At 42.8% G+C, this 24,492-nt stretch overlaps 1 protein-coding gene across 3 annotated transcripts in view; it reads right to left on the minus strand.

Annotated features, from left to right (window-relative positions):
• Nucleotides 1-24,492, minus strand: part of OXR1 (oxidation resistance 1) — a 235,889-nt gene that overhangs the window by 171,835 nt on the left and 39,562 nt on the right. For all 3 annotated transcript variants that reach the window (XM_053395448.1, XM_053395449.1, XM_053395447.1), the window contains exon 2: nucleotides 16,309-16,391. In XM_053395448.1, the coding sequence (XP_053251423.1) occupies nucleotides 16,309-16,325 (17 nt within the window). In that variant the 5' untranslated portion in view covers nucleotides 16,326-16,391. The remainder of the gene's footprint in view (nucleotides 1-16,308; nucleotides 16,392-24,492) is intronic.

The raw sequence follows: 24,492 nt of genomic DNA on the forward strand, positions 1-24,492 counted from the left end.
TTCAAAAATACCAAAGTTCATATACATATGTGTGACACTTTTGTTATATGTTGTGATCTAGTTTCAAACAAATAACATACCAGAGCTGCTCGGAAAATGACAATCCCGTTTTGTTTTTTGCCTGCTCCTTTCAGAGCTGTTCCATGCCTCCAAATGTTTTTATTTGCTTTCATTTTTATATTTTTTACTGACATTCTTTAAGTAGCAGAGAGAGCAGCTCTGGAGAACAGAGAATAGCTGCTGCCAAACACTAGCCTTTAAAATCTTGCCAGAGCTGAATTCTGCTGTAATCCACTCTTAATGTACCCCAAGCCACAATCTGCATCACATCCTTGCCTGTGACCCAGCAGTTCATCCAGAAAGTGTCTAGAAGAAGCCAAGTAAAAAGTGAAGATAGATTTTGGCTAGGCATAAAAGTCCCCATTCAATAGATGCAGCGTCTCACGGCTTTAAGTACATTATTTCTCTGGAAATGGTGCACAACACACAAGGCCAAATGCCAAGTTATATTTAGCAGATTTTTGAAAAGACTGTTATGCTGCCCTTTAAGTATCTGCACGGCAAGGATAGTGACATCAGGCCCATTCAGATGCATAACCACACGTTAGACCAATGAGTAGCTGCAGCCCTGCCATTGCACATGTTGACTACCCTCCCCCCATCCTTGGCACCTGTGTAAATGTCTGCAATGAGGATACTGTGCATGAAGGCATCCAAGTGATTTGGGAACCTGAGCAACCGAGGCTTCAGGCTGCATGGCAGAATTTTACACAAGGCTCCCTTGCTGCAGATGCATGTGCGATATGTGCAGATGCAAGGGCAGAGCTGGTCACAGTCTGCAACATTGAGGGCATGTGTGGCAACTTGGTGAGGCTTCATTCATGTTCTGGCTTTGCACGTAGAATATACGACACTTAGACTGCACCATACTCCATGCCACACAAGACGCGAGGAATCACATGGCTGCTATACCAATTCATGAAGACACACACAACTGCAAAGGAGGACATTTGCACACACAGAACTGCAAAGGAAGACATTCAGAGAAATTTGGGGAGAGTCTGGGAGGCGGAACTGGAGGCAAAAGGTTGGACTTAACCCAGATCTTTGCTTCAGCCAAGCATCTTTTAGAGATGTCTGTGTTTCCCTCTTCCTGCCCTGCATCTACGCTTGCCCTGTCCCTTGTCACCCATCTATGCATGTGCCTACTACAAAATCTGGCAGCAGGGCCCAGGTGCTTTACTCCTTGTGCCACAGGGACAGTTTACAGGGAGAGAGATTGGCTGGTCTGAGCCTTGCCAATGGCAGTCAGCCCAAGAGGAATCAGGTAGCCTGGAGAGCCATTAGAGATCCTTCCAGCCCTATCTATCTAAAAACTCTCAAAGCATCTATCTGGGCAACTTGTGGATACACAGAGGTGCCAAATAAACTTTAGCCTTGCCTTGGACCACAAACCCATCCTTAACCATCTGGCCTTCTTGATCCCAGCCACCTAATCTGGCATCTGATTCATCAACCTGTCTCCAATGTTCTCCACCTCCAGCTTCTTGGATCCATGTTTACCAGGCTCAGAGCCCAACCACTGGCCTGTTTGGACCATGCTTTTTGCCTTTCTCTGACTTGCTACTTTCCCCTGGCAGCTATTTTCAACTCTTGAGTTCTTCTTTTGAACTGGTGACTGACTGAACTGTCTTCTCACTTCCTCCATGTGCGAATTCATCTTCAGTAAACGAGAGAGAGAGAGAGAGAGAGAGAGAGAGAGAGAGAGAGAGAGAGATCTGGCTTAAAATGAACAAGTTCCACCTCCTCCATGACACATGTACACAAATCATGTAAGTTTAGGAAGCCAAATGCATTTGTTATCATCATTCCCCAACAGTTATCTTGAATAAAGAATAAAGCAAAGTGCAGCTGTTAACTCTAAAGGCAAAATAAATACCTCTTCACTGTGCCTGCCCAGAACCCCTGTGTGTTTAAATTCCTGGCTTCAGTGAGCCAAGTTCACTTGCACAAAGCAAGTTTGCCTCATTCAGATATAACTGAAAAACCTTCATTCCATTAGCGTGGCTGCCTTTCTCATTCAAATCCCCCTCACAAGCCACTTCTGATAGTCAACACACATTCTCCATAACAGCTATTTTATGTCAAAGCAGAAAGATCAACATCAAGCAGCATGGGCTTTGAAGCATCCCCACCCCCACCCCCGATTCATTTAGAGATTGTGAATTATAACACATTCATGTCTTATCAGATTGCTCTTCAATAAGTCCTGATTGTTAGCGATTTCAATGGATCCTTGAATGCAGGGAGTTCAGCTACTGTGTTGATTCTCAGTACCAGGTCCTTAGCACCTTACAAGATTAATGCAATACAGATCGTGACAATGTGCCTTTTTAGAGAGCTTTTTACAGTATGCTGAAAATATTTTGTTAGAGGCAGCATACCTCTTAATAGCAGCTGTTTGTGCAGGTTGGCAGAATGCTGTTGTGCTCATGTCCATCTTACAGGCTTCCTTCAAGCATCTGGTTGGCTCTTGTGAGAACAGGTGCTGGACTCGATGGGCCATTGGCCTTGTCCAGCAGTTCATCTTATGTTCTTATTGTGAGAAAACCTGATGATAAATCTGTGGTCTATCCAGCCTAGTAATCACCCTATTTCTCGAGCTGGCTCCCCATTCTTCATGTGATGAAGGTGAGGAGGCCTCCCAAGGCAAGTTAAACATATTTCATCTGACAATCTCTTATGTATATTGAGTTGTGTAAAATTTGGCCGTCTTTGGATTAGTGAAATAGCTGAGTTTCCATCTGGAATGTCACAGATATCTGCTTTTTCCACCAAAGCTCTATAAGCCTAAAAATACTGGGGGGGGGGCGGACTTATTCAGGGCTTAGATTTTACTAGGCTATCCAAGATAACAATAAATGAAAATGCAGAAGGGAATGTTTCAAGGCAAGGGAGTCAACCTTTCTTAGCAAGAAGGGAACAATTTGTCTGTATTTCTGATGGCAGCTCTGTCAATATATATATCCCTAGAATTATCACTCTGCTCATTTTAGGAGCGGACTTCTTACCCATCAGCCTCTCTTGCAAAGGACAGTAATATATAAAGCACAATCCTTAATCCTATATTTTATTGAAAAGCTGTCCAACAAAGAAAATTTAACGCTTGCCATCTTCTCTCAAATCTCACCGGAGGCTCCAACCAGGAGTGATTTGTGTTCTACCCCAAAGAGGTTCTTAACTCATTACGTAAGCCTTCCCAACACTGCACAGGAAATTGGTATTACTATCTGTAAGTTTTTTTAGAAGGCAATCGTTTTGGTCCTACTGTAGCTGCCATGGCCCAAACCTCAAGCTCAGAGTCAGAAGAAGACGACAGCCTGGCTGGTTCTAAGGCTGCTGTGACACTGGCTGTACTGGTGCGTCAGGTTCCTAAAACTGTGAGGCCACCAAACCAAAGCCCACCAAACCCAGGCCCCCATGAGAAACTTACCTTGAGCTTGAGGAGCCAAGTGCCTCCTTCACTACCATGCCTGCCGTACAGCATGCCTGGCAGGAGACCCCAAAATAGAGAAAGAAAACCCCTATGCCCAGGCCAGGCTTCTGGCCCTCTTAAAGTCTTCTTTAAGCAAGGGGTTGGGACTTAAGACAGGTAGTCTGAACAGGTGAACAGCCTTCAACAACCTCAGGCCATCCAGATGTTGTTAAGACTACAATTCCCATTATCCCTACTGGCTGGGGTTTATGGGAGTTAAGAGTTCAACAAGATGTGGAAGGAATAGGGAAGGTTGGGCAAGAGACAGGTTCCTAAAGGCCTCAATCTATTTTTGTTGGAGCAATTTGCTGAGACAGAGCTATCCATTGTGTTTGCCTTGCTCCATCATGAATTACACTCTCCTTATTGGGACCAGCACAAGACAACAGGCACAGAAAGAATATGATACATCAAAAACAGAATTCGTTGACCATATTCAATTTCATTTTAAGTACTGCTTTGCACCCTTTTGCTTACTTCTCCCATTTATATTCTTCAAAGGAATGTATAGAAGCTTCTCAATTTTCTCTTATCCTTTGACATAGGTCAGCCAGAGAAAGAATGAGTGCTTCAAGGCAGCCAATAAATTTTATGGCTGGATGCAGATTTGAACCCAGGTGTCCTAACTATTACACTTCACTGGTTAACTGGCAATACTAGTCTGTGTGTGCGCACTGGACTACAGCTAGAAATTTTATTTTCTGCTGACTCTGTTAAGTTCTAGAACCTGATATAGATTATAGAATTTGCTTCTGATCTGTACTGTACTGTGCTCTAGGCTTGCCAAATAACTCAGGCTAAAAGTTTGAATAACAACACCACCACCACATGGGAGAACTGCTTAGTCATAGCTGTAATATTTCAGTTCATTAATCGTCAAGAGCAGTAGGCAGATAGATATATAAAGCTCTCTAATACAAATGAAGACTTAGCTGAATGTAACCGATACATCCTATGTGTGAGAGTAACAGGACAGATCTTGTTACCTTTCTGTAATAATAGCTTTACCATACTTCCTGTTTACATGACTTATGTGAAGGCACCTCTAAAGTCTTCCACTCAATATTGTACAGCAACATCCAGCTCTTAACAGGGCCAAAATTACAGTTTAACATCTGAAGGAAAGTTCTGAAAAGCTGCCCCAATTCCCCCCTCCCCAAAAGATCCCCACCACCAAAAGAAGGATTCTGTGGATTGTAAAGTTTTTTTGGGGGGTAGATAATTTCTTATCTGAGCTGGTGTTTTAGTGCCAATGATGGGCAGGGAAGAAATAACATTTAACACTGTCATACTCTACCTCAATATGCTTAACGCATATGAAGATCCACTCAAAACACAGGGAAAGGCGTGATGGCAGAGAGTTGGTAAAATCAGGAATATATAAAGCAAGTGGAAGAGACAGAAAGTATGTCTCCCTTTCTCAAAATATGGGAACTCCCCAGCTCAAGCCAAGTCCTACGTCCAAACAGCCAGCACTAGCCAAAAACCAAAGGGGGCAGGTAAGCCCTGGAACTGCAAAGGTGAGTCACGGAAGCTATGCTGCTTCCTCTTTTGTGCCCCATGGCAGGAGCTTTGCTTCTCCCACTCTCAAGACATTAGAAATTGGGTGTCACCTAATGATTGGTGGTAGGTTGGGGACATCATAGGAGGGGTGTTTCCAGCTACCCCACCCCTTCCTTTTGGAAGGCTTGCAAGCTGCTGCAGGAGACAGGCTGTGAGCAACAGCATAGGAAATGTTTCTCAGACCTAGATGTTTCCCTGTCATTTCTCTATCACCAGGAGTTGTAAAGTTGTTAATGTAATGTTTTTATATTTATAGCACTGATTTTTTTTGTTATTATATTTGCTATTGTGTTGTTTTGCTGTGTTATTACGAAATGTTTTTTTTGCACTGTTCGGTTTTTTGAAATGCATCCCTGTTTTCTTTGTTGTAAGCCACTTTGAGCATGATTGTGTGTGTGTGTGTGTGTGTGTGTGTGTGTGTGTGTGTGTGTGTAAAAGTGGCATACAACTAAAATTATAAATGAGTGAACGGCAAGCAAGAAGAAATGTATGAATAACCAGAGAAGAGTGGTGATGGGCTCCAGTTTAGACAACTTAAATAAAAAGATTAGACCTAGGCAAGATTAGATCTAGGTAGATTAAGGGTTATACTATGGAATTCCAGAAGCTGGAGAAAATAACAGGGAATGGATATCACTTTCACATTTTCCACATATTTCTCCAGTGGACTGCTTTGATTTGCCTTGCCCCTTACAGAATCGGCTGCAGTAGCTTTTCTCACAAGGCTGATGTTTTCGTTGCTGCGTGAAAGCACCTGAAAGGTGCATCTGGCTTATGGAATATGTTTCTGGAAACAAAAATGCGCAATTGCATTATCTTGATCTGATTCTGCAAAGCAATTCTTCTATTCTTATGGGGCTGGTAGAATCTAAAAAGAAGATGCATATACATGTTTGCTTTGGAACCCTTGCTTTCTCCTGGCTGCTAAACCCTTTTCTGGGACTTTATATTTGGGCAGGATGTCATCGTGTCAATCTTACCACACTGTCCCCTTAAAATGCTTTGATAGCTTATGCAATTTTCTGATTATCTGGTCATTCATATTTGTATCCTGTTTAAACTTTGTTCCCAAAACTTGTGCAATTACGGAGTTGAGAATCACTTTTGAGGTATGAGTGACTAATCTTTTGGCAGGGATGTGGGAGGATTAATGGCTTTATGGCAAAACAACATTACTAGCAGCAGACCCATCTGCCTGCAAAGAAACAGCAAAGAGGAAATGCAATTTCCCCATGGCAGGTCAAACTCATTTAACAATGTGCAGCAGCTGTTAAAAAGGACACAGAAACTTTAGACCATATGATTACTAGGGGGGGGGGGGATCATCTAAATCACCCAGGAGAGTACCTCTGTCTTAAATTTTATTATACTTTTGCCATCTCATCATAATAGCCCTCCCAGAAGAGCTACAGCAGAATGTCTCACCACATCCTTTGTCACCCATCCTAAATTCAGTGTAGTCAATGCAGAACCTAGCAAGTGAATGTTGCCATTATACCACACAAAAAGTATCCCCCCCCCAGGAATTACAGCAATTATTATTGGCCAAGTACTTATTTTGACATTAAGAGCTCATTTAAGAGCTTGCATGTTTGTCAGAGGCCAAAGGGATTACTTTCGGTGTTGTAAATTATGCTCCTGTCTCCTGTATTTATTTGTTTATTGAGGTACCTATCTACCACCAATCCATACACCAATATATACAATAAGATATGACCTACCATAAAAGCAGTACATACCTTTCATTCTGTACAGTACCACACATAGCTCAAACACAACATTAGTAGTACAATTCAGGAATTCTCTTTGTTTTAAATGGCAGAAGAGAATGCACTTCACTCTTTCCTCACAGTATTCTAGCTTTAAATTTGTTAGTAATTTTTATTTTTTAAAAAAAGTGTTTTGTGGTATTAAAGCAGAAAGTTTCATAACAAAACTCATCTAGGTTTGACAGTTAGTCACTAGCCATGTTGAGGTGACATGACTTTTGATTCTGTTTCATGGCTTTTTCCTCCCCTGCACCTACTCAATCTCTTTTTATTCCACAAACACTAATTTCAGCACCAAGGACAGTTCCATGCTGCCTGTATACTATTTCAAACCAATCACTTTAGGTTGAAGTAATTGTTTTGCATCTGAAGGCAGCCTTGAATTTAATGTTTGATGTTTGTTGTGCTTTTATTATGTTGTAAGCTGCCTAAAGTGGCTGGGGCAACGCAGTCAGATGGGCAGGGTATAAATAATAAACTACTACTACTACTACTACTACTACTACTACTATATTACTTGCCATCTAAGACAGCATTAGCTTTCTTTATTTTTAAAGAGTTCAAAATTCACTGGAAACCAATACAGAAAGATTAATGCAACTTCCAAAGCCACCATTTTCCATTTTCCTAATAAAGATCCTAAGTTGCTAATTACTTCAGCTATTGTGGCAGCGAACATCTGCTTGCACACTTTTATCTTCCTAGTGGCCTAATGAGATTTAAAAAGCTGATGCATTTTTGAAGCAGGGATTGTTTGTGGCTTACAAGCTGTCCTGTCAATTATTTCTTTCAGCAAAAGTGGTGAATTACACTAAAACTAGAGGCTTGGAAACCCAATGTTCTTCTAGTTTGTTTCCTAAGGAAATGTTCCCCTCCTGTAGACAGATCAGACCTGATCCACAACTTCTAGGCTCCTACTGCAACACACTCTGCACAAGGCTGTTCATGAAGGCAACACAGGAACTTCAACAGGTGCAGAATCCTGCATGCCACCATCCTAGTGGTGAATGTTCGACCTGCATTGAGCCATTTCTTCTGGACTCATTCAAGGCCCTGTTTCTCATCTTTAAAGCCTAGCAGGACCTTCAGGACTGCCTCCTTGTATAATCCAACATCAGGTGAGGATGAGTGAGCAGGCTTTACAGCCTCTGCCATTTTTTTGTGGCAAGTTTGGGTGGTAGTGCCTAGGAACCAAGCTGCTTTTTCAACTGCCCTAAGTTTGTGGAGCATCATTCCTAAAAAGGAAAGCTATCTTCTTGATAGTTTAGAAAGAATTGTAAAGCACACCACTTACATCAGGCATTCACTTATCGCAATTGCCATTTGTCTTCCATTGTTATATTGTCTAATATTAGATGGTCGGCTTGTAAGTTGTGTTTTTGTTATGCCACCTTCTCTCGAAGCATTTTTGGAAATGTGGTATATTAATAGTCTAAGCAATAAATATAAATACAGACTTCCTCAATGCCTTACCCTGATAGACTAGCTCATTGGCTTGATTACCCTTTGAACAGAATTGGGGCGAGGAACCTTTGGCCCTCCAAATGTTGCTAACTAAAACTCCCATCAGCCCCAGCAAGAATTAATGATGCTCAGGGATGATGGGAGTTGTAGTTCAACAATATCTGGGGGGGGGGGACAAAAGTTTCCCCATGCCTGATCAACAGAAGAAGAAGAAGAAGAAGAAGAAGAAGAAGAAGAAGAAGAAGAAGTTGTTGTTGTTGTTTTAATCAACTTCTACACAATTCTTTCCAGGCAATGCAAAATAAAAAAACTGCAAAATCTCCAGTTACATATGCACACACAAGAACTACAGCAACTAAATTCAAAACAAAACTAAAACAATACAAAATAGACACTCATGGCAAATCCATCTGATAAAGCTTATTAGAACAAAAATGTTTTCAGTTGTCTCTAGAAAGTGGGTGCCTGCCATATCTTTAAAGGAAGGCTATTCCACAAACCAGGGGCAGATGTAGAGATATAATGTGGTGCTGCCCCTGGAGACTTTCTGAAGGCTTCAGGAGTGAAGCAACAAAATACTCCACATTCTTACAGGACCCGATAACTAGTATATATAACCATTTAGCTTCCCTTCTTTCCACTCCTAAATATGCTCAAGAAACAGCAGGGAAGCAATTCCTGCATACTAACTAGGGAAAATACCCATTTATAGAGTAAGTATTTTTTTTCCAAGCTGGCAATATTTTCATAAAGAGATATTCTTTATCTGAAATTCATCTGGGCGTTATCAAGAAATCATTCTTCAGTACATCTGGAGCAGAGTTAAATTTTCTTTCCTGGGAGCCTTTGATTACCTCTCTGCATGCAGCGACGTGTGCTTAATTAAAACTTTAATGGAAAGTGCCATTAAAAATAGACACACAACGAATACCAAATTGCATGCTCTGGTTATCTCCTGCTTGGACTACTGCAATGCACTCTACATGGAGCTACCTTTAAAGGTGACCCGGAAACTACAACTAATCCAGAATGCGGCAGCTAGACTGGTGACTGGGAATGGCCACTGAGACCATATAACACTGGTTCTGAAAGACCTACATTGGCTCCCAGTATGTTTCTGAGCACAATTAAGTATTAGTGCTGACCTTGAATGCCCTAAATGGCCTTGGCCCAGTATACCTGAAGGAGTATACTGGTATCTGAAGGAGTATCTTGGTAGTGGCACCTGCCCTGTGGAACGCCCTCCCATCAGATGTCAAGGAAATAAACAACTATCAGACTTTCAGAAGACATCTGAAGACAGCCCTGTTTAGGGAGGTTTTTAATGTTTGATGTTTTATTGTGCTTTTAATTCTGTTGGGAGCCACCCAGAGTGGCTAAGGAAACCCAGCCAGATGAGCGGGGTATAAATCATCATCATCATCACCATCATCACCATCATCCAACCTTGGAGCTTTCACAAGGCAAAAGTTTAGCAAGGATGTGCATTGGCTTGGTTCATGAGCCCAGTGACAAGAAGTTCAAGGCTGTATGGGGGCTGAGAAGGTGCTGAAACAAGTTTCCACACCTGCCTGGCAAGCTTTAAAGGTGAGGCAGGGTGCAGCCCTTACTTATGTGAATATTCCTGCAGGACTGTCTCACCTCCAAGCTGACACTAAATGTAGATAGAAGCATTACCTTGTCCTGGGAGAGAGTGCTGGGCCTGTCTCCCTCTCTCAATTCCGTTTAGCCACCCCAGGTTGTGCTTGGCAGCCTCCCCAAGACTCTGGCAGGGCCCTCATCCACACAGAAGAGGGGGCAGCAGCTGGAACACCTGCACCAACCTTGGAGCCAGTTGTGCTCCATCTGTTCCAGCCCCACACTTCTATCCCTTCTCATCTCTGTCCAGAGTCTGCCATCCTGTGCCTGAGCCCAAAAGCACAAAGGGATTCATGACATCTGCACTGAACAGCAGAACTAGCCTCCCTCTTGTCACTGTCGGACAATCTTTAAATAAAAACCAATGTTTAAACAGTTGATGCTTGCACTTGCAAAAGAACACAGGGTGTCGATGATCTGCAAGAGACCATCCTAGACAAGAAGCCATTCTATAGATAAATGTGTGAATTAACATTTACCAAAAAAAACCCCAAAACAGCCTGTCTGTTGCAATCATCACATATACTTGCCACCCAGGATAGACCAACTGAAGCGCAAGCCCTGTTGCTCACATGTTATAATATCATTCAATTTGTGGGCCAAAAAAGTAAGAAAATACCACTAAGTTCCATGCACAAGATACGGGAATAAAATGAAAAACATTCTGCTTTAATCAGCTATTGCCAGTTCATTCCAAAAATAGATTTCAGCAATATATAACAAAAAAACACAGAAAGAAACAGAAGATGCAAAACTTTTGAGAGAGAAATAATTGAGCCAGTTATAGTATATCATAAATAAGTAATCTAGACCTGTGTTAAATATAGGCATCCAATGAATAGCCATGACTAACTTGGGTCTATTAATTTCATTGGATCTACTCTAAATAAAATTAGTTGTCAACAAGCCTTCATTTCTAGGTCACTTTTGAATGCAGCTGCTTTTCATTCCTAAATACCCCTTTCCACTTCTTCAAATCTTTTTAGAGAAATTGTGAAGGTGATGGCAATAGCTTCCTATTCAAACCCAAGCTAAAGAAATCTCAGCCAAATAATCCCTGACAGATGACCATCCAAAACCTTAAGTGAAGGAGAGTTTAGCACCTTCTGAGATAGTCCACTCCACTGATGTGCAGTTCTTACTGTCAGAAAGCTACTCCTGATGTTTCACCAGAATCTCCCTTCTTGTAATTTGAATCCACTGGTTCGCATCCGACCGTCCGAAGCAGCAGAAAACAAGTTTGCTCCATCGCCCGTGGAATTTGCCACTTGTGCACAGCAAAAGAAATTAGAAACAACCCAACATGTAAAGCATCCTAAACATATAATAACGGACAGGAAGGAGGACAATGCTGCAACAAAAGACGAGAAAATAGTTACCTGCTATTCTTATCGTGTTAATTGCCTTTCAAGAGGTGGGAAATTCCAATCAAGGGAGGGAAACATGAACTGGAAGCAAAAGGTGGGACTAGGATAAAAAAAAAAAATCATGCAGAGCACAAGGCAGCCAGAGTTTGACAGAGGACCACAAATAAAGCACGATTCAGTCTCATTCATCTCAATGAGACAAATTTAAGCATGCAATCCTCAGTTTATAGGAATTGCACCCCAAATCAGACTGCTGAAAATCTTGATCTCCAGTTTCTTTATTTTAGTTTCAATTAAATGTAGTAAAGTCACATCCAAGAGCAGGAAGCTATGGTTACCAGTGTGGAGAAATCTAGGATATAAAAGCAGGGTTTGAAGCTGGTTTAAGTCCCTGACTTGTTCTTATTCTGGTATGCATTGTTTCTTCACAGGGGAAACTATGGTCCATTGAAGATGTGTTGAACCAAAGGTGGACTGTTCCAGAAGCTCTGCTAATGCCATCTTGATAGTCAAGCCAACCCCACAATTAACTGGTATTTGTTGTAGCAATTGGCTCATATATGTTCAGATTCACTTTCTTTAATAATAATTAATAATAAAAAAATTATCATTTATACCCTGACCATCCGGTCACTCTATTAGCTTTGAGATAATAATTGGCTTGCTTTGATGTTATCCTTATCTGTGGGCTTGGCGCGCTGGGGTACGAGCCCAGAAAGGAGAGCTATCTGTAAGACTTGGGTATTCGCCACCTATGCCCTTATCTGGGCAGGTGAAGTAATGGGAAGTCCTAGAAAAAGTGACATATGCTGCGTTGTGTATATTATTTTTTTTTATTAAATATTTATTGGTATTTTCAAGAAACACACAACAAACAAAAACAAGAAATAAACCAAGTAAAAAACAACAACAACACAAAAATACATAATATTCAAAACTAAACAGAAAAATAGATAAAACACATAAAGTTTCTGATACTTATTATCCTTAACCTTATTTCTCAGACCTCCTCACACCTCCCCTTCTTGTATTCCAATTTAAATTGTCAATTCAGCAAGTCCTTAACTTATTTCTTCACCTTAGCTTAAACATTTGTTCTAACATACTATTATTTTACTTTACTTCTTTTTTCCATTTCCTCAATTTATTTTTAACAGCCTTATTTTCAAATAATTTAAAAAGAAAAAACCAATTTTACCTTATTAAAATTACATATCAATACTTATACCTCATTAATTATTCTTAAACCTTTTTCCTAAAGTCGACCAAAATTTCCCTTCCACGATTTACCCAATTTCCTTACCACTAACAAAATATAAAAAGCAAATTATCCTTATGTACCCTTTGGATTCCCAACCTCCACCCACCCTTTTCCCGGTTCCAGTCCCCAACCAATATCCATCAGTCTTTATGTTATTTATTTAGCCTGGAGATCTCACGTCCGAGGCCCTTATATCTCTCTCAGTTCCTTTCTGCCGGTCTCTTTGATAGTCCTTGATGTTAAGCCCCAAGTCTCGGAGGGGCTCCGGCCCAACAGAATCCATGTTGCTTCCAGCCAGTCCTCCATACTTAAAAGCAAAGCCTATGGGGTGCTCCAACTCTTGTTTCAAATTTCTTTCAGATCCAGATGTCCCCAAAGCTCCAGCTTTCACCTTCAACAAATTTATAATCCTCAGGTCTTCAGATCTCCTCCAAAGGGGATCTCTCCATTTTCCAGACTCCCATTCAGACCAGGCTTTCCGCATCCAATTTTTATTGTCCTTTTTTATCATCATGTCAGGCCTCATGTTGTAACTCTCCTTCGACTCCTGCAAACCTCCAGCTCCTCCTTCATTTTCTTCAAAAACAACATATTGCTCCATCGTATCTACACTTTCAGTTTCATTTATTTGTTCAGTTAAATAGGCTTCCTGTTTCAAGTCCTTATCAGGCTCAAAACTGTTGTTTACTGTCCAGTGTAGTAGTGATACCTCTGTAGACAAAGCATTGTATTCATCTTGCAAGTTTCCCAAGAGAACGAGTGCTCTGTCTAATTCTGCTTGGATTTTACATACTCCAGCCATTTTTGTGATGTAGTATCCCTATTACCCCTCTAGGGGGATTTTAGTTCCTTAATATTCCTTTCAGCTCAAAACCAAAAGTCCAGTTATTTTGTATCAGCCCTCCTTATTTTCAACAAGTTATACCGAATAAACCAGCAAAAACAGCAGAAACAATGTTCTCTTTTTCCAGCTGACAACTAGCTGACTAACAGCTCACTTGACAGCTGTCAAAATCTTCAATGCAACAGGCTTTCTCATAGGACGTTCCCGGGTCTAGGGGGGGGGTAAAATTTCAGCTCCCAAAATTCCTTTTATCCTCCAGTAAATCTTCTTATAATGTCAAAACCGTGAAGTCAGGATCTTTTATTTAAAAAAAACAAGAAACAGATTCTCTCGACCTTAGCTGCCCAGTCCTTTGCTTTAAATTGTTTACAAAGGGGGGGGGTGGACTTCCTTTTTAGCCCCTTCCCGCTCGTTCCAAATCCAAAATTAAAGGTTTTTAAGGTTCCAATCTCCGTATTACTCACGGGTTGATGTTTTAGAGTCCAATCGATCTTAGAAGAAGTTGGCGCTCTCTGTCAATGGCTTGCGGCTTCACTCCGTAGGCGAGGGAGTACTCTCAGCACCACGCCTCACCCTGCCTCCGTTCCGAAGCCTTTAAAAAGGCTCCGTCGCGGATTGGGGGGGCGCAAATGGTGCCCGCCGAGTCTCTGTGTTCACAGGCATCCGCGCCTGTGATTTTAAGGGTCTCCGCTTCGCCGCAGCGGCCAGACCCAGACGCTACGGAGCCGATTCCCTCCGGAGCTCGGAGGGAATCCGCCATTAAACAATGGCGCCAACCCGGAAGTCTATGCTGCGTTGTGTATAAAGAATGTAAGCCTGTTTGCTTGAACATGGACAAGCCATCTCCTTCCTGCAATGCCCATCCCACAAAGGCTAGGAGAACTGGCAGGCTGATTTGCTGTAAGTCTACACTTTTCTTTTAAAAAGCACCAGAACTGATCACTCTGGTGTTTTTTGACATCCTTCTTTGGTATCCCAACCACTCCCACAAGCCCTCCTGTGGGCCTGTGAACTTCCTGGGTTAATCACTGAGAAAGGAGGAAAGAGGTGATGGTGCACGGACAGAATGGTCATAAGGCTTATACATATATTAGCTTATTAAGTCAAGATATGTATTCTGAACATGGGCCATTTAAACCTGTCCTAAAGCTATGAGTTTAACAAAGAAACAAATCTCAAAAAATAGGCGCATCACCTATTTTTTGTTACAGCTCGTTTGCATGTATTTGTTATATATAACCAGCTATTTTCCTTGATTATGACCTCAAAGTATGACAAAGTTATTCTCAAAGTTTCTCAGGTCTCAGCAGGCAGAGATGATTCACTAAATGCAAACCTGTGGTCAACAGGTACTACGCTTCATACCACAGTGTTTTGCCCGCCAACCTGGCCAGTAGGGAACAAGTTTTACGCTTGAAAATGGGATTGCAATGAGATACGCAGAATCCGTTCACATTGTAAATGCCACTATGATATTAGAACACTTTCAGATTTCCTGTGAGAGCAAACCCAAACTTTTAATTCTCTTTATAGAGCAATTTAATTTTGCTCTACTTAAAATGGCATTTTCCATCCACGTGAAAGATGGTCTACTAGGGCAACCTTAAGTCTGTCCTCAGGTCACCTCCCACCAGCCTGCCTTCTTACAACCTGTCCAAGGGATGGCACTGGCTGCCAACAACAAGGGGAAGTCCTTATGAGGCTTGGAAGAAAATGGCACACATTGAGGAGAGGCCTTGGGCTCTGAACATTATTTCCTGCCAGGGACCATGGGCTCTATGGTCAGGTGCCACAATCAGAGTGGAGGAGAGTTGGCAGCAGAGCCTCTCTCCTCAGCTGGGCTGGGCGGAACACATGCAGGAGCTGTCAAGGCAGCTTCCTGGCACCAAACCGCAGTTCCACTGTGTGCTGGGCCCGGGGGTTAACCCAAGCCACGCGGTCCAGGTCCAGTCCCGAATCCAAGGATTCTGCGAGGAGTCAGTCCTGCGAGTACTCAGGTCTCTCCTTCTCTCAGACCTGAGTCTCTGCAGCTCGGGAGATGTCGGTGGGTTACTAGACCCAGAGGCCGCCTCAGCCTCTCCTAACCAAACTGGTAGTGAAGCAGCTGTACGTGATTGCCCAGCTGAAGGCAACGAGGTAATCCCTGCATCTGGAGCCAGGGCAAGCTCAGGCCCCTGACTCGGCCCAGCTTGTGCTTGTTGCAGGGGAACCTGTGCAGACTGGGGCTCTTCAGAATCAGGCTCCAGACTCAGTTCAGATGCCACCTGAGGCAGAGGATCTGGTGCGGACTGAGACGCCTCCGGCTCCGAGTCCCAGGCAATCGCACACTGCAACTCTGCTCCCAGGTCAGGTCTGACCTGCGGAAGGATTGAAGAGTCAGTGGCAGAGAACTGCCACCGCTCTGCTGGGCTGCAGTGAGCTGTGTGCCCGCCCCAGGCAGCAGGCGCATACGCTCTGCCAGTGGTGCTAGGCATACATATGCTACTACAGAGGGGCTCTCCCACCTGATCACCTGCCTGTTACATATTAACTTTCCCCCTAGGGGAAAGGAGAGAACCAGCAGAGAGGAGGAAGAGCAGAAAAAGAAAGAAGGGCTTTGATTTCTCAAGGGCTGCAGCTGATCACTTAAAAAACTGTCAAGAGTTTTTTGAGTGTTTGACCTTAACTCTTAAGCAGCGCAGTTCCTTTTTGGCGACTAAGCAAGTGGGCGCCCCCCAAATTAAAGGCAAACGACAACAATTGCAATGCACTCCTTGTATACATGTTCATACGCTCCACATCAAGCTCTCCTGAACAAATGCATTCGTTGTATATTGTCTGGATGGATTAAAAAAGACAGAGGAAGGTGAGAAATGACAGGTACTCACCTTTTAGTGCTAAACATAATGCCAGGTGTTTTGCTTCACATTTATGAGGAATCTGTGGTTAAACCTGTCTTGTTCTTGGTGGCCTGGTTGGGAGAGAAAAACATGAAAATTTCAGGTTAAGCAGATAAGCTGGCATTACCTACCACCTTGAATAAATATTTTCCAGTAAACATGGTTTACATGACCTTGAGGAGTAAGGTCACACTGCCCACCGGGCTTTTCTACAAAAACATGCAAAACGTTTCCAGCCATATAAACTGATGGAGCATAAGGTTAAGGAGAATAAAATGGTAATGTGGACTAATGAGGTTAAAGATAATAAGGTAAACAGTGAGTGACTGCCAAACATTTTATCCGATGGATGCCAAAAAAATTAACACCCATGAACGTAAAAAAAAAGGTTTCTAGTGTTAGCCTAGCCATACATGCCTGTTCAATCACTTCAATCTGTGGAGCTTGGATTTCTACAAGCACCACCCAATGTTCATTCCACATTTCCAAGGAGTTATTCCTTTAGTGTGGCAACACCTGACCACTGGAACTGCATGCCTGTTGACATTAGGAAGGCACCTTTGCTATACTTTTTTAGATGCCCATTGATAGCTTTTCTGTTTCAGCAAACCTAACCAGACACATAACCAGTTATATTTGTTTTAGATTATAAGGTAAAGGGTAAAGGGACCCCTGACCATTAGGTCCAGTCGTGGCTGACTCTGGGGTTGCGGTGCTCATCTCGCTTTACTGGCCGAGGGAGCCGGCGTACAGCTTCCGGGTCATGTGGCCAGCATGACTAAGCCGCTTCTGGCAAACCAGAGCAGTGCACGGAAACGCCATTTACCTTCCCGCCGGAGCGGTACCTATTTATCTACTTGCACTTTGATGTGCTTTCGAACTGCTAGGTTGGCAGGAGCAGGGACCGAGCAACAGGAGTTCACCCTGTTGCAGGGATTCGAACCGCCGACCTTCTGATCGGCAAGTCCTAGGCTCTGTGGTTTAACCCACAGCGCCACCCGCGTCCCGTTTTAGATTATAACTTAGTTTTAATACTATTTTTATGCATATTCCTTTTTGTATTTCATTCCTCATTTATGTATAAATTGCACTTCTACACAACTTGGGAGAGCATTTTTGAGTAAAACAGTTTTCAAATGTTATAAATCAATAAATACTGTATATGTGTTAAATATCTAAACCCCCACAGGACGGACCTCACTCAAACAACCTGACATAATAATAAAACATAACATTTATACAGCATGTATTCAAAAATGCTTCACCAATACTTATTGCTTTAGGAAACCATAGCAATCACTACAAAAATGTTTTTAAGTAAGGCCAGCGCTATAATGGTGGTGGTGGTGGAGGGTGTGTCACCAGAGGCAGCCCCGTTTTCTTTTGCTTTTCTCCCAACCCATCTCTCTTGCAAAGATACATGCGACCTTTAAGCCAGGCCGTAGTGCAATTTCTCAGCATCTAACTGAACTAAAAAAAACTGAGGGTTTTTGTGTGTGTCAGTTGTGCGGCTGGAGCTTTGCGATTCAACTATTTTACATGTGCACGCTCAGACTCAAAGCTCGAAAGAAACTTTAAAGGAAGCATTAAATTCATTCAATCACAGTTGTTTCCTCTCACAATTCTCTGTGCTGTTTGTGGGCAGATAAATTTGGGATTGAGAACCATTTCAGAAAATTTATCCAGCAGGAGGAGATATTCTTCAATAGCTTCCCAGGAACAGGGCTTGCCATTAGTAGTGGCCGTAGCACAGCTACTTTCTTCTTTTCCTTTAAAGATGGTGGGGGTTTCGTTGCCACTGCAATTTGTAACAACAGCACATAGGAACATGGTAATCTGAGTCAGGCCACTGGTCCATCTATTTCAGTATTGTCTACACCGACTGCCAGCAGCTCTCCAGGATTTTAGGCTGAAGTCTCTCCTAGCTCTTCCTGGAGTCACCAAGTGTGGAACAAGGGGCCTTCTGCGTGCTACCACTAAGCTCATTCCATTCCATTTATTTCATTTTAATAACTTATAATAACAACAGAACTTCTAAGAGGTTCACACCATTTGCAATCCTAAAACCACGAGCAAAAAGTCGGCACGATACAGTAAGGAAACCACTAAAAACATTAAGCAAAACTTTAAAACAGAAATATTAAACTATGCTGCTACAATGCTTGATCCCTGTTCAAACCCTACTTCACAATCCTTTGTTTGAGTTTGAGTTATGCACAGACGAACTGGCCATCATTCTGCATCCTCCATAAATAGCCCAGATCAAGTGTCATCCTGGGACATCATGAGGAGAAAATGGTGTAGAATATTTAGAGAAGATTCTTCTAAATCAGGGGCATGGTGTGGGGAGTGTCTGGGGGGCCATGGCCCCGAGTGCAGATTTTTGAAGGGGCACGAAGCAGGTGCCCCCAGCACAGCGTGGCCCGGAGCTCCTCTCTTGGGGTCGCTCCAGTGGGGTTGGCCAGCAGCCAGCTCCTTCACCCAATGTACCTGAAATATACTCAGTCGAGAGTGGATTTCATGCTCTTTATTCAGCTCACAGTGGTGAGGAGGAATGAAAGTTCCCCCAAAATATCTGCTTTATATACATTATTTACACAAAGGGCTGCACGTGATTGGCTAATTCCGGGATTCTGCTGTAGGCCAATCAGGTTGTGGATTCACTTCCACCTGGAGCTGGATTGGGTGGCTCCTGCGGACCAATCATACTGCTGCATTGTTCTAGGACCAATCAGACTGCTGCATTTTGGATCCTATTCAACTCAGTACATAACAGTACCCCACCCCTCCAGGGTGTGCACCCGCCCTGGGAGCTGTTTGCTCATGTAACACTGCTGTGCTAAGTGGCCTTCTTTTTCATGGAAATTTTCTCAGACTACTGAGAGATTCTGGCTCAGCTCTGCTCCCATACGTTAATTCCTCTCACAACACAAATATATTCAAGGATTTAGTGGCCTCTCCCTGTAAGAAAAGATGGCTATCGGAAGACATTTAGAAATGCAGAATCTCCAAGCAAATTGCTTTTTGTTTGTTAAGAATACTCTCCGATTAAGTTACATTTGACTGAAAGATTTCGGCTTAAAGAAAGAAGTTTCCTCGGTTTGGGAAACGCTTTAGCGAATATGACATTGGCACAACCATTTTGATGTCATGCCAGGTAAAATGTCTTGTTAGTTCTAGCAGATGAAGCAGCCGTTCTTTTTTTTTAAAAAAAAATAAAACGAACAAAATTCCAGCTGTATCTTTCATTACTCTGTGTTTGGGCAGTGACATTTTCATCTTGGCCTCTCCAGTTCTCTGTGATTTATCGTCACAGTTTCTCTTACTTTCTGTGGGAAGAAAATACAGAGCTCTCCTGCTTCCCTCCATCTATAAATTAAATGTGCACCTCCTTGCAGAGATTATCCTTGCACAGCAAGGAGTAGAAGTAGACACCCACCATTTTTACATCCAGAATTTGCCTGTCTCACCCACCCACTACAGATGCAGAACAACACCAAAGCAAGCTGTCCAGTATTCACACTAGATTAAGGTCAGTGCATTACATATATTGTTAATACTTACTTACATAACCTAACTCTCCACATGCACACACAACTCCCATTCTAAATGTTTCCTTCCCCAGAAATTATCCTTTGTGTGTTGGTCATTATTCTACTCTTACCCCCAACGTGTGGCCTCAATTACACTGCGCTTACCTTTCTTCCTCCAGAGACATTCTCTACTTATGTACCTGCAGGGCTGATGTGGGAGACAGAAACACCAATTCACTCAGACCCTTTACTCCCAATGGCCACCAACTGGGATTTGAGAGTAATTTTCCAACCCCATAAAGTTTTTCAGAAAACATGTGTGTTCAGGTCTTTTGAAAAGCTGGCACTAGTTTCTTTGAATAAATGAAAATGGCCAACGGAAAGTAGTTCCCATGATTTTCGGGAGGGAGAGACCTGTGACTGCTTAAAGTGGTAGCATACTGATTGAAATCTGTGGTTCTCAAAGGATGTGGTGCACCACACTCCTGTACCAGGAGAGGATGGTAAGTGTGGCAGGAAGATTCAAGGACAATCAAAGAAACATTTAAATATTTCAGTGTAGTGTGGTATCAAAATACTATCACCCTGCGATGTTGTCACAAAATAGTATCAACCCCACGATGGAGTGAGCTCCCATTGCTCTGTCCCAGATCCTGCCAACCTAGCAGTTCGAAAGCACGCCAGTGCAAGTAGATAAATAGATACCAATCCAGTGGAAAGGTAAACAGTGTTTCCATGTGCTCTGGCTTCCATCTTGGTGATCCGTTGTCCCAGAAGTGGTTTAGTCATGCTGGCCACATGACCCGGAAAGCTGTCTGTGGACAAACGCCGGCTCCCTTGGCCTGAAAGCAGGATGAGTTGCCTTTGACTGGACTTAACTGTCCAGGGGTCCTTTACCTTTTACCTAGTGTGTGTGTGTGTGTGTGTGTGTGTGTGTGTGTAGTAGGAGATGGATAGATAGCTTTTCAAAATGAAAGCATAAACATCACGCGATACCAAGGACAATCCTAGTTGTGTTTTCCAATGTATTTCTTATCAATAAAAAGTTTGGTGTGACCCGAGCAAATTTTATTCTGAAAGCGTGGGGCAGAGAAAAATATTTGAGAACCAAACATTTGCGGGTATAAGATGGTATACAAATTTAATTAATAAATAATGACCACTGTTTTAAATGTACATTGCAGATGGGGCCTTAGTATTCTGTGGACACTGAGACCACTAAGTCCTTGTTAGGCCATTTCATAGCTTTCCATCCCAGTAAAGGTTTTGTGTACTTCTGCCAATCTCAGGGGTCCCCCATGAAGATGGGCAATTGAGAGAGTGCAAGTCAAGGCAATGTCTGTGATGTTTGGAATCACTTGCTTCTTGATGCTTCTTAAACAGCTGTGTTATCGAGTTTCCAGAAACTGGTGAAACATAGCACTGTTCTGTGTTGTTTGAAATGTGCGTTGAGCCCTTTGGTGTTTCACTCCACAGATCAGAGATCCGTAGGCCCATCCCCATTACTTTCTTACGGATATGGGGGATTTCCTAAGATGGAGATGCAAATGCAGAACCATACCCTGCCCCATGACTTCCCTTGCTACTCTGAGTGAGTGATGTGCAGCCTCCTTAGTCTGAATTAAATGAAGCTTACCCTCCAAGGACATGTGTACAGGACTGCAGCCTTGATGGGATACCGGGCACGTGTTTATGCACAACTAACTGACGCGCAGCATTCTCACCCTGCAACACATCCTATTGGCCAAGTATATGGACTAATGGGACGATAACAAGAGCTTATAAAGAAACAGGTCATCCCTTAACCCATCAGATTACTGCCCGTGACAAGATGACAATAAGAGCTGACAGGGATGTAGCCAATAGATGTAATCTAGTTGCATTTCAAGGCAGCTTGTGAGACAAAGCTTTGCAAAGCACTGATAACAACACAATCATTAATACGTCCTGCCTTATAGGGGAAACTTTCAATTGGGTGATGGCATATTTGACTTGACAACAGCACTGCTAATTGAGAAGCAAAATGTGGCATGAGATTTGTCCCCAATTGCTTTATTAGATTATTTACCATTTTACCACTCATGCTGCTGACCAGGCGGAAGAGCATTAACAGCAGTTAATTCATATATTTGACCCAGTACAGTACAAGTGGTTAGAGCAGTGGTTCCCAAACGTTTGGGGGGCACTGCTCCCTTGATTCCATAAACTCATTCCCAGTGCTGCCTATAAAAATCATTATTCAAAATAGCAATTTGCAGGATCCACCAAAGGGGAAAAAAGAATAAATTCAAAGCAATAAAAAAGTATTTGCACATTTATTCAAAATCCAATTAGAAGGATTTCATCAACAAAACTTGATCCAGTGAGACCAGCTTTTCAAAGTCTGATAGTCATTTACAACTTCAGTGCCACCCCCTGCCACCCCATTGCCTCATTGTGCCCCCTAGGTAATCCCACTGCCCCCCTCCAGGGGTCAGGACCACTACACTGAAAACCACTGGCTTAGAGTGTTGACCTGTGATCACCAAGGCTTGGGTTTAAATACTTTCTTAACCAGGTGACTGTCTGTATTTCTTAGTCTAATCTGTATTTCTGTCTGTATTTCTTAGTCTAATCTATTTTTTTAAAGAATTGCTGGGCGGGGGGGATCTGGCATGTGTGCTACCCTGAGGTCCATAAGAGAAAGATAGGACAAAAATCATTTAAATCACTCTGCCATTTAAAAATTGAGCCAGATCATGGAGGACTCATGGAATTCAGCTTATGAAACTGTTTCCAGCATTTAAAATACAGTATATGTTTTCCTACAACTATAAATTTATAAAATGATTCCTTTTTCCTTTTCAAGATGCAGTGAGAAAGCAAAACAGAAACAAAAACAGCAGATTGTATCCCTCAGATGAATTTCCCTAGAAGTCGCCCGCTGTATTTAGAGAGTGTAGCACAACAACTGCAAATGAAAAAAAAGAAAAAGACTCCTAATGAAGGAAGGGTGCGATACTAAAAGTAAGAAATTAATAAAGAAAGAAAATGAAGGGAAGACCCTGTTCTACTTTCTATATGAATAAATAAGGAGTAGATTGAAGCCATGTAGTTTGGATGAGGATGAATAGGATGCACAAACAGGGAGAAATTTGCCAAGAGGGATAACAGGTTTGTGATATGGGGAAGTAAGAAGAGACAGAAAAGAGTGTCAGTATATGCCATAAAAGACAATTTAATTTTGGTATCATAGGCAGTTTTTCAAATGAAATCTAATACATTAAGTTTTTCCATAAATTGCTCAAAAGTAGATGTTTATAACTCTCTGTAAATGAGTCTTTTCAAATACGTACAGCAGCCACTGAGATAGCATCTCCCATCTTACTTCTTAGTTAATATGCAGAAAGTAGAAATTTAGTGAGTGCCAGTGTAGTGTAGCAATTATAGTGTTGGACACCCAGGTCCACACTCAACCATAAAAGCTTACTGGGTGACGTTGGGGCAGCAACTCCCTCCTTAGCCTATCTTAGAGGTTTGTCGTGAGAATACGCATGTCGCTCTCAGCTGCTTGGAGGAAGGGTGGGTTAAAAGGACATAATTTAACAAGACAGCATGAAACTGGTACCCCCAACTAACCACAAGATGCAGCATTTATGGAAGAAGAAGAGGAAGAGGAGGAGTTGGAGTTTGGACTTGATAGCCTGCTTTATCACTACCCTAAGGAGTTTCAAAGCAGCGAACCATCTCCTTTCCCTTCCTTCCCCACAACAAACACTCTGTGAGGTAAGTGAGGCTGAGAGACTTCAGAGACTTGTGACTAGCTCAAGGTCACCCAGCAGCTGCATGTGGAGGAGCAGGGATGCGAACCCGGTTCACCAGATTACGAGTCTACTGCTCTTAACCTCTACACCACACTGGCTGCTTGGAGCTTTGGAGAAGGGATGTAGCTTCAGTGGGAAGGTCACAGATTCAGCCCCTGGTGTTCCTAGATAGGAATGCGCTAGATGGGGCAACGGTCTGACTCTTATGTCAGCTTCTTATGCTCCTACATTGTCTGCGTGTAATAAAACCCCGGCGTCCAGTCACGCTTCCCTGCGTCGCTCTGCTGGAAGCTGACCTGGCCGGAGAGCAGAGTTGCAGCGGTCCTGGGTCCGTGTGAGATAAGGGATAAATCAAGTCCAGAGACAGTTCGGTTCTTATCTCTAGAAGCGTTTATTTACAAGCCATAAAACAGTCACACTCCATCGGAACTTGGTGACATTCTCAGCCGTGCTCCAAAAGCACATCCGCAGCCTCTGCTGCTTAGTGAGAAGTGAGAGCAAGTCTGGAAGCAGAGAGACGCTGTGCGTCACTGCTCTGCGACAAGCTCCTCCTCCTCTTCCCAGACACAGGACACCACGGAGTTCTGACCCTGTCAGTTCCAAACTCCACACCCCCTCTTGTCCTGCGTCTGGAGACAGTAGCCATCAATGCTTTCCCCATACACAGACCCTCACAGAACTCCTCGTGCTTCTGGAAGGTTAATGGTTTTGTGAAACCATCAGCGAGGTTCTTGGTTGAGGGACAGTATTTCAGAGCAACTAGCCCCTCATGAACGCTCTGACATACATTCTGGAAACGTATGTCCAAATGTTTGGTCCTCGCCTTGAATTGCCCT

Source organism: Podarcis raffonei, chromosome 7 (assembly GCF_027172205.1).
Source record: "Podarcis raffonei isolate rPodRaf1 chromosome 7, rPodRaf1.pri, whole genome shotgun sequence".
Taxonomy (NCBI): Eukaryota; Metazoa; Chordata; class Lepidosauria; order Squamata; family Lacertidae; genus Podarcis; species Podarcis raffonei.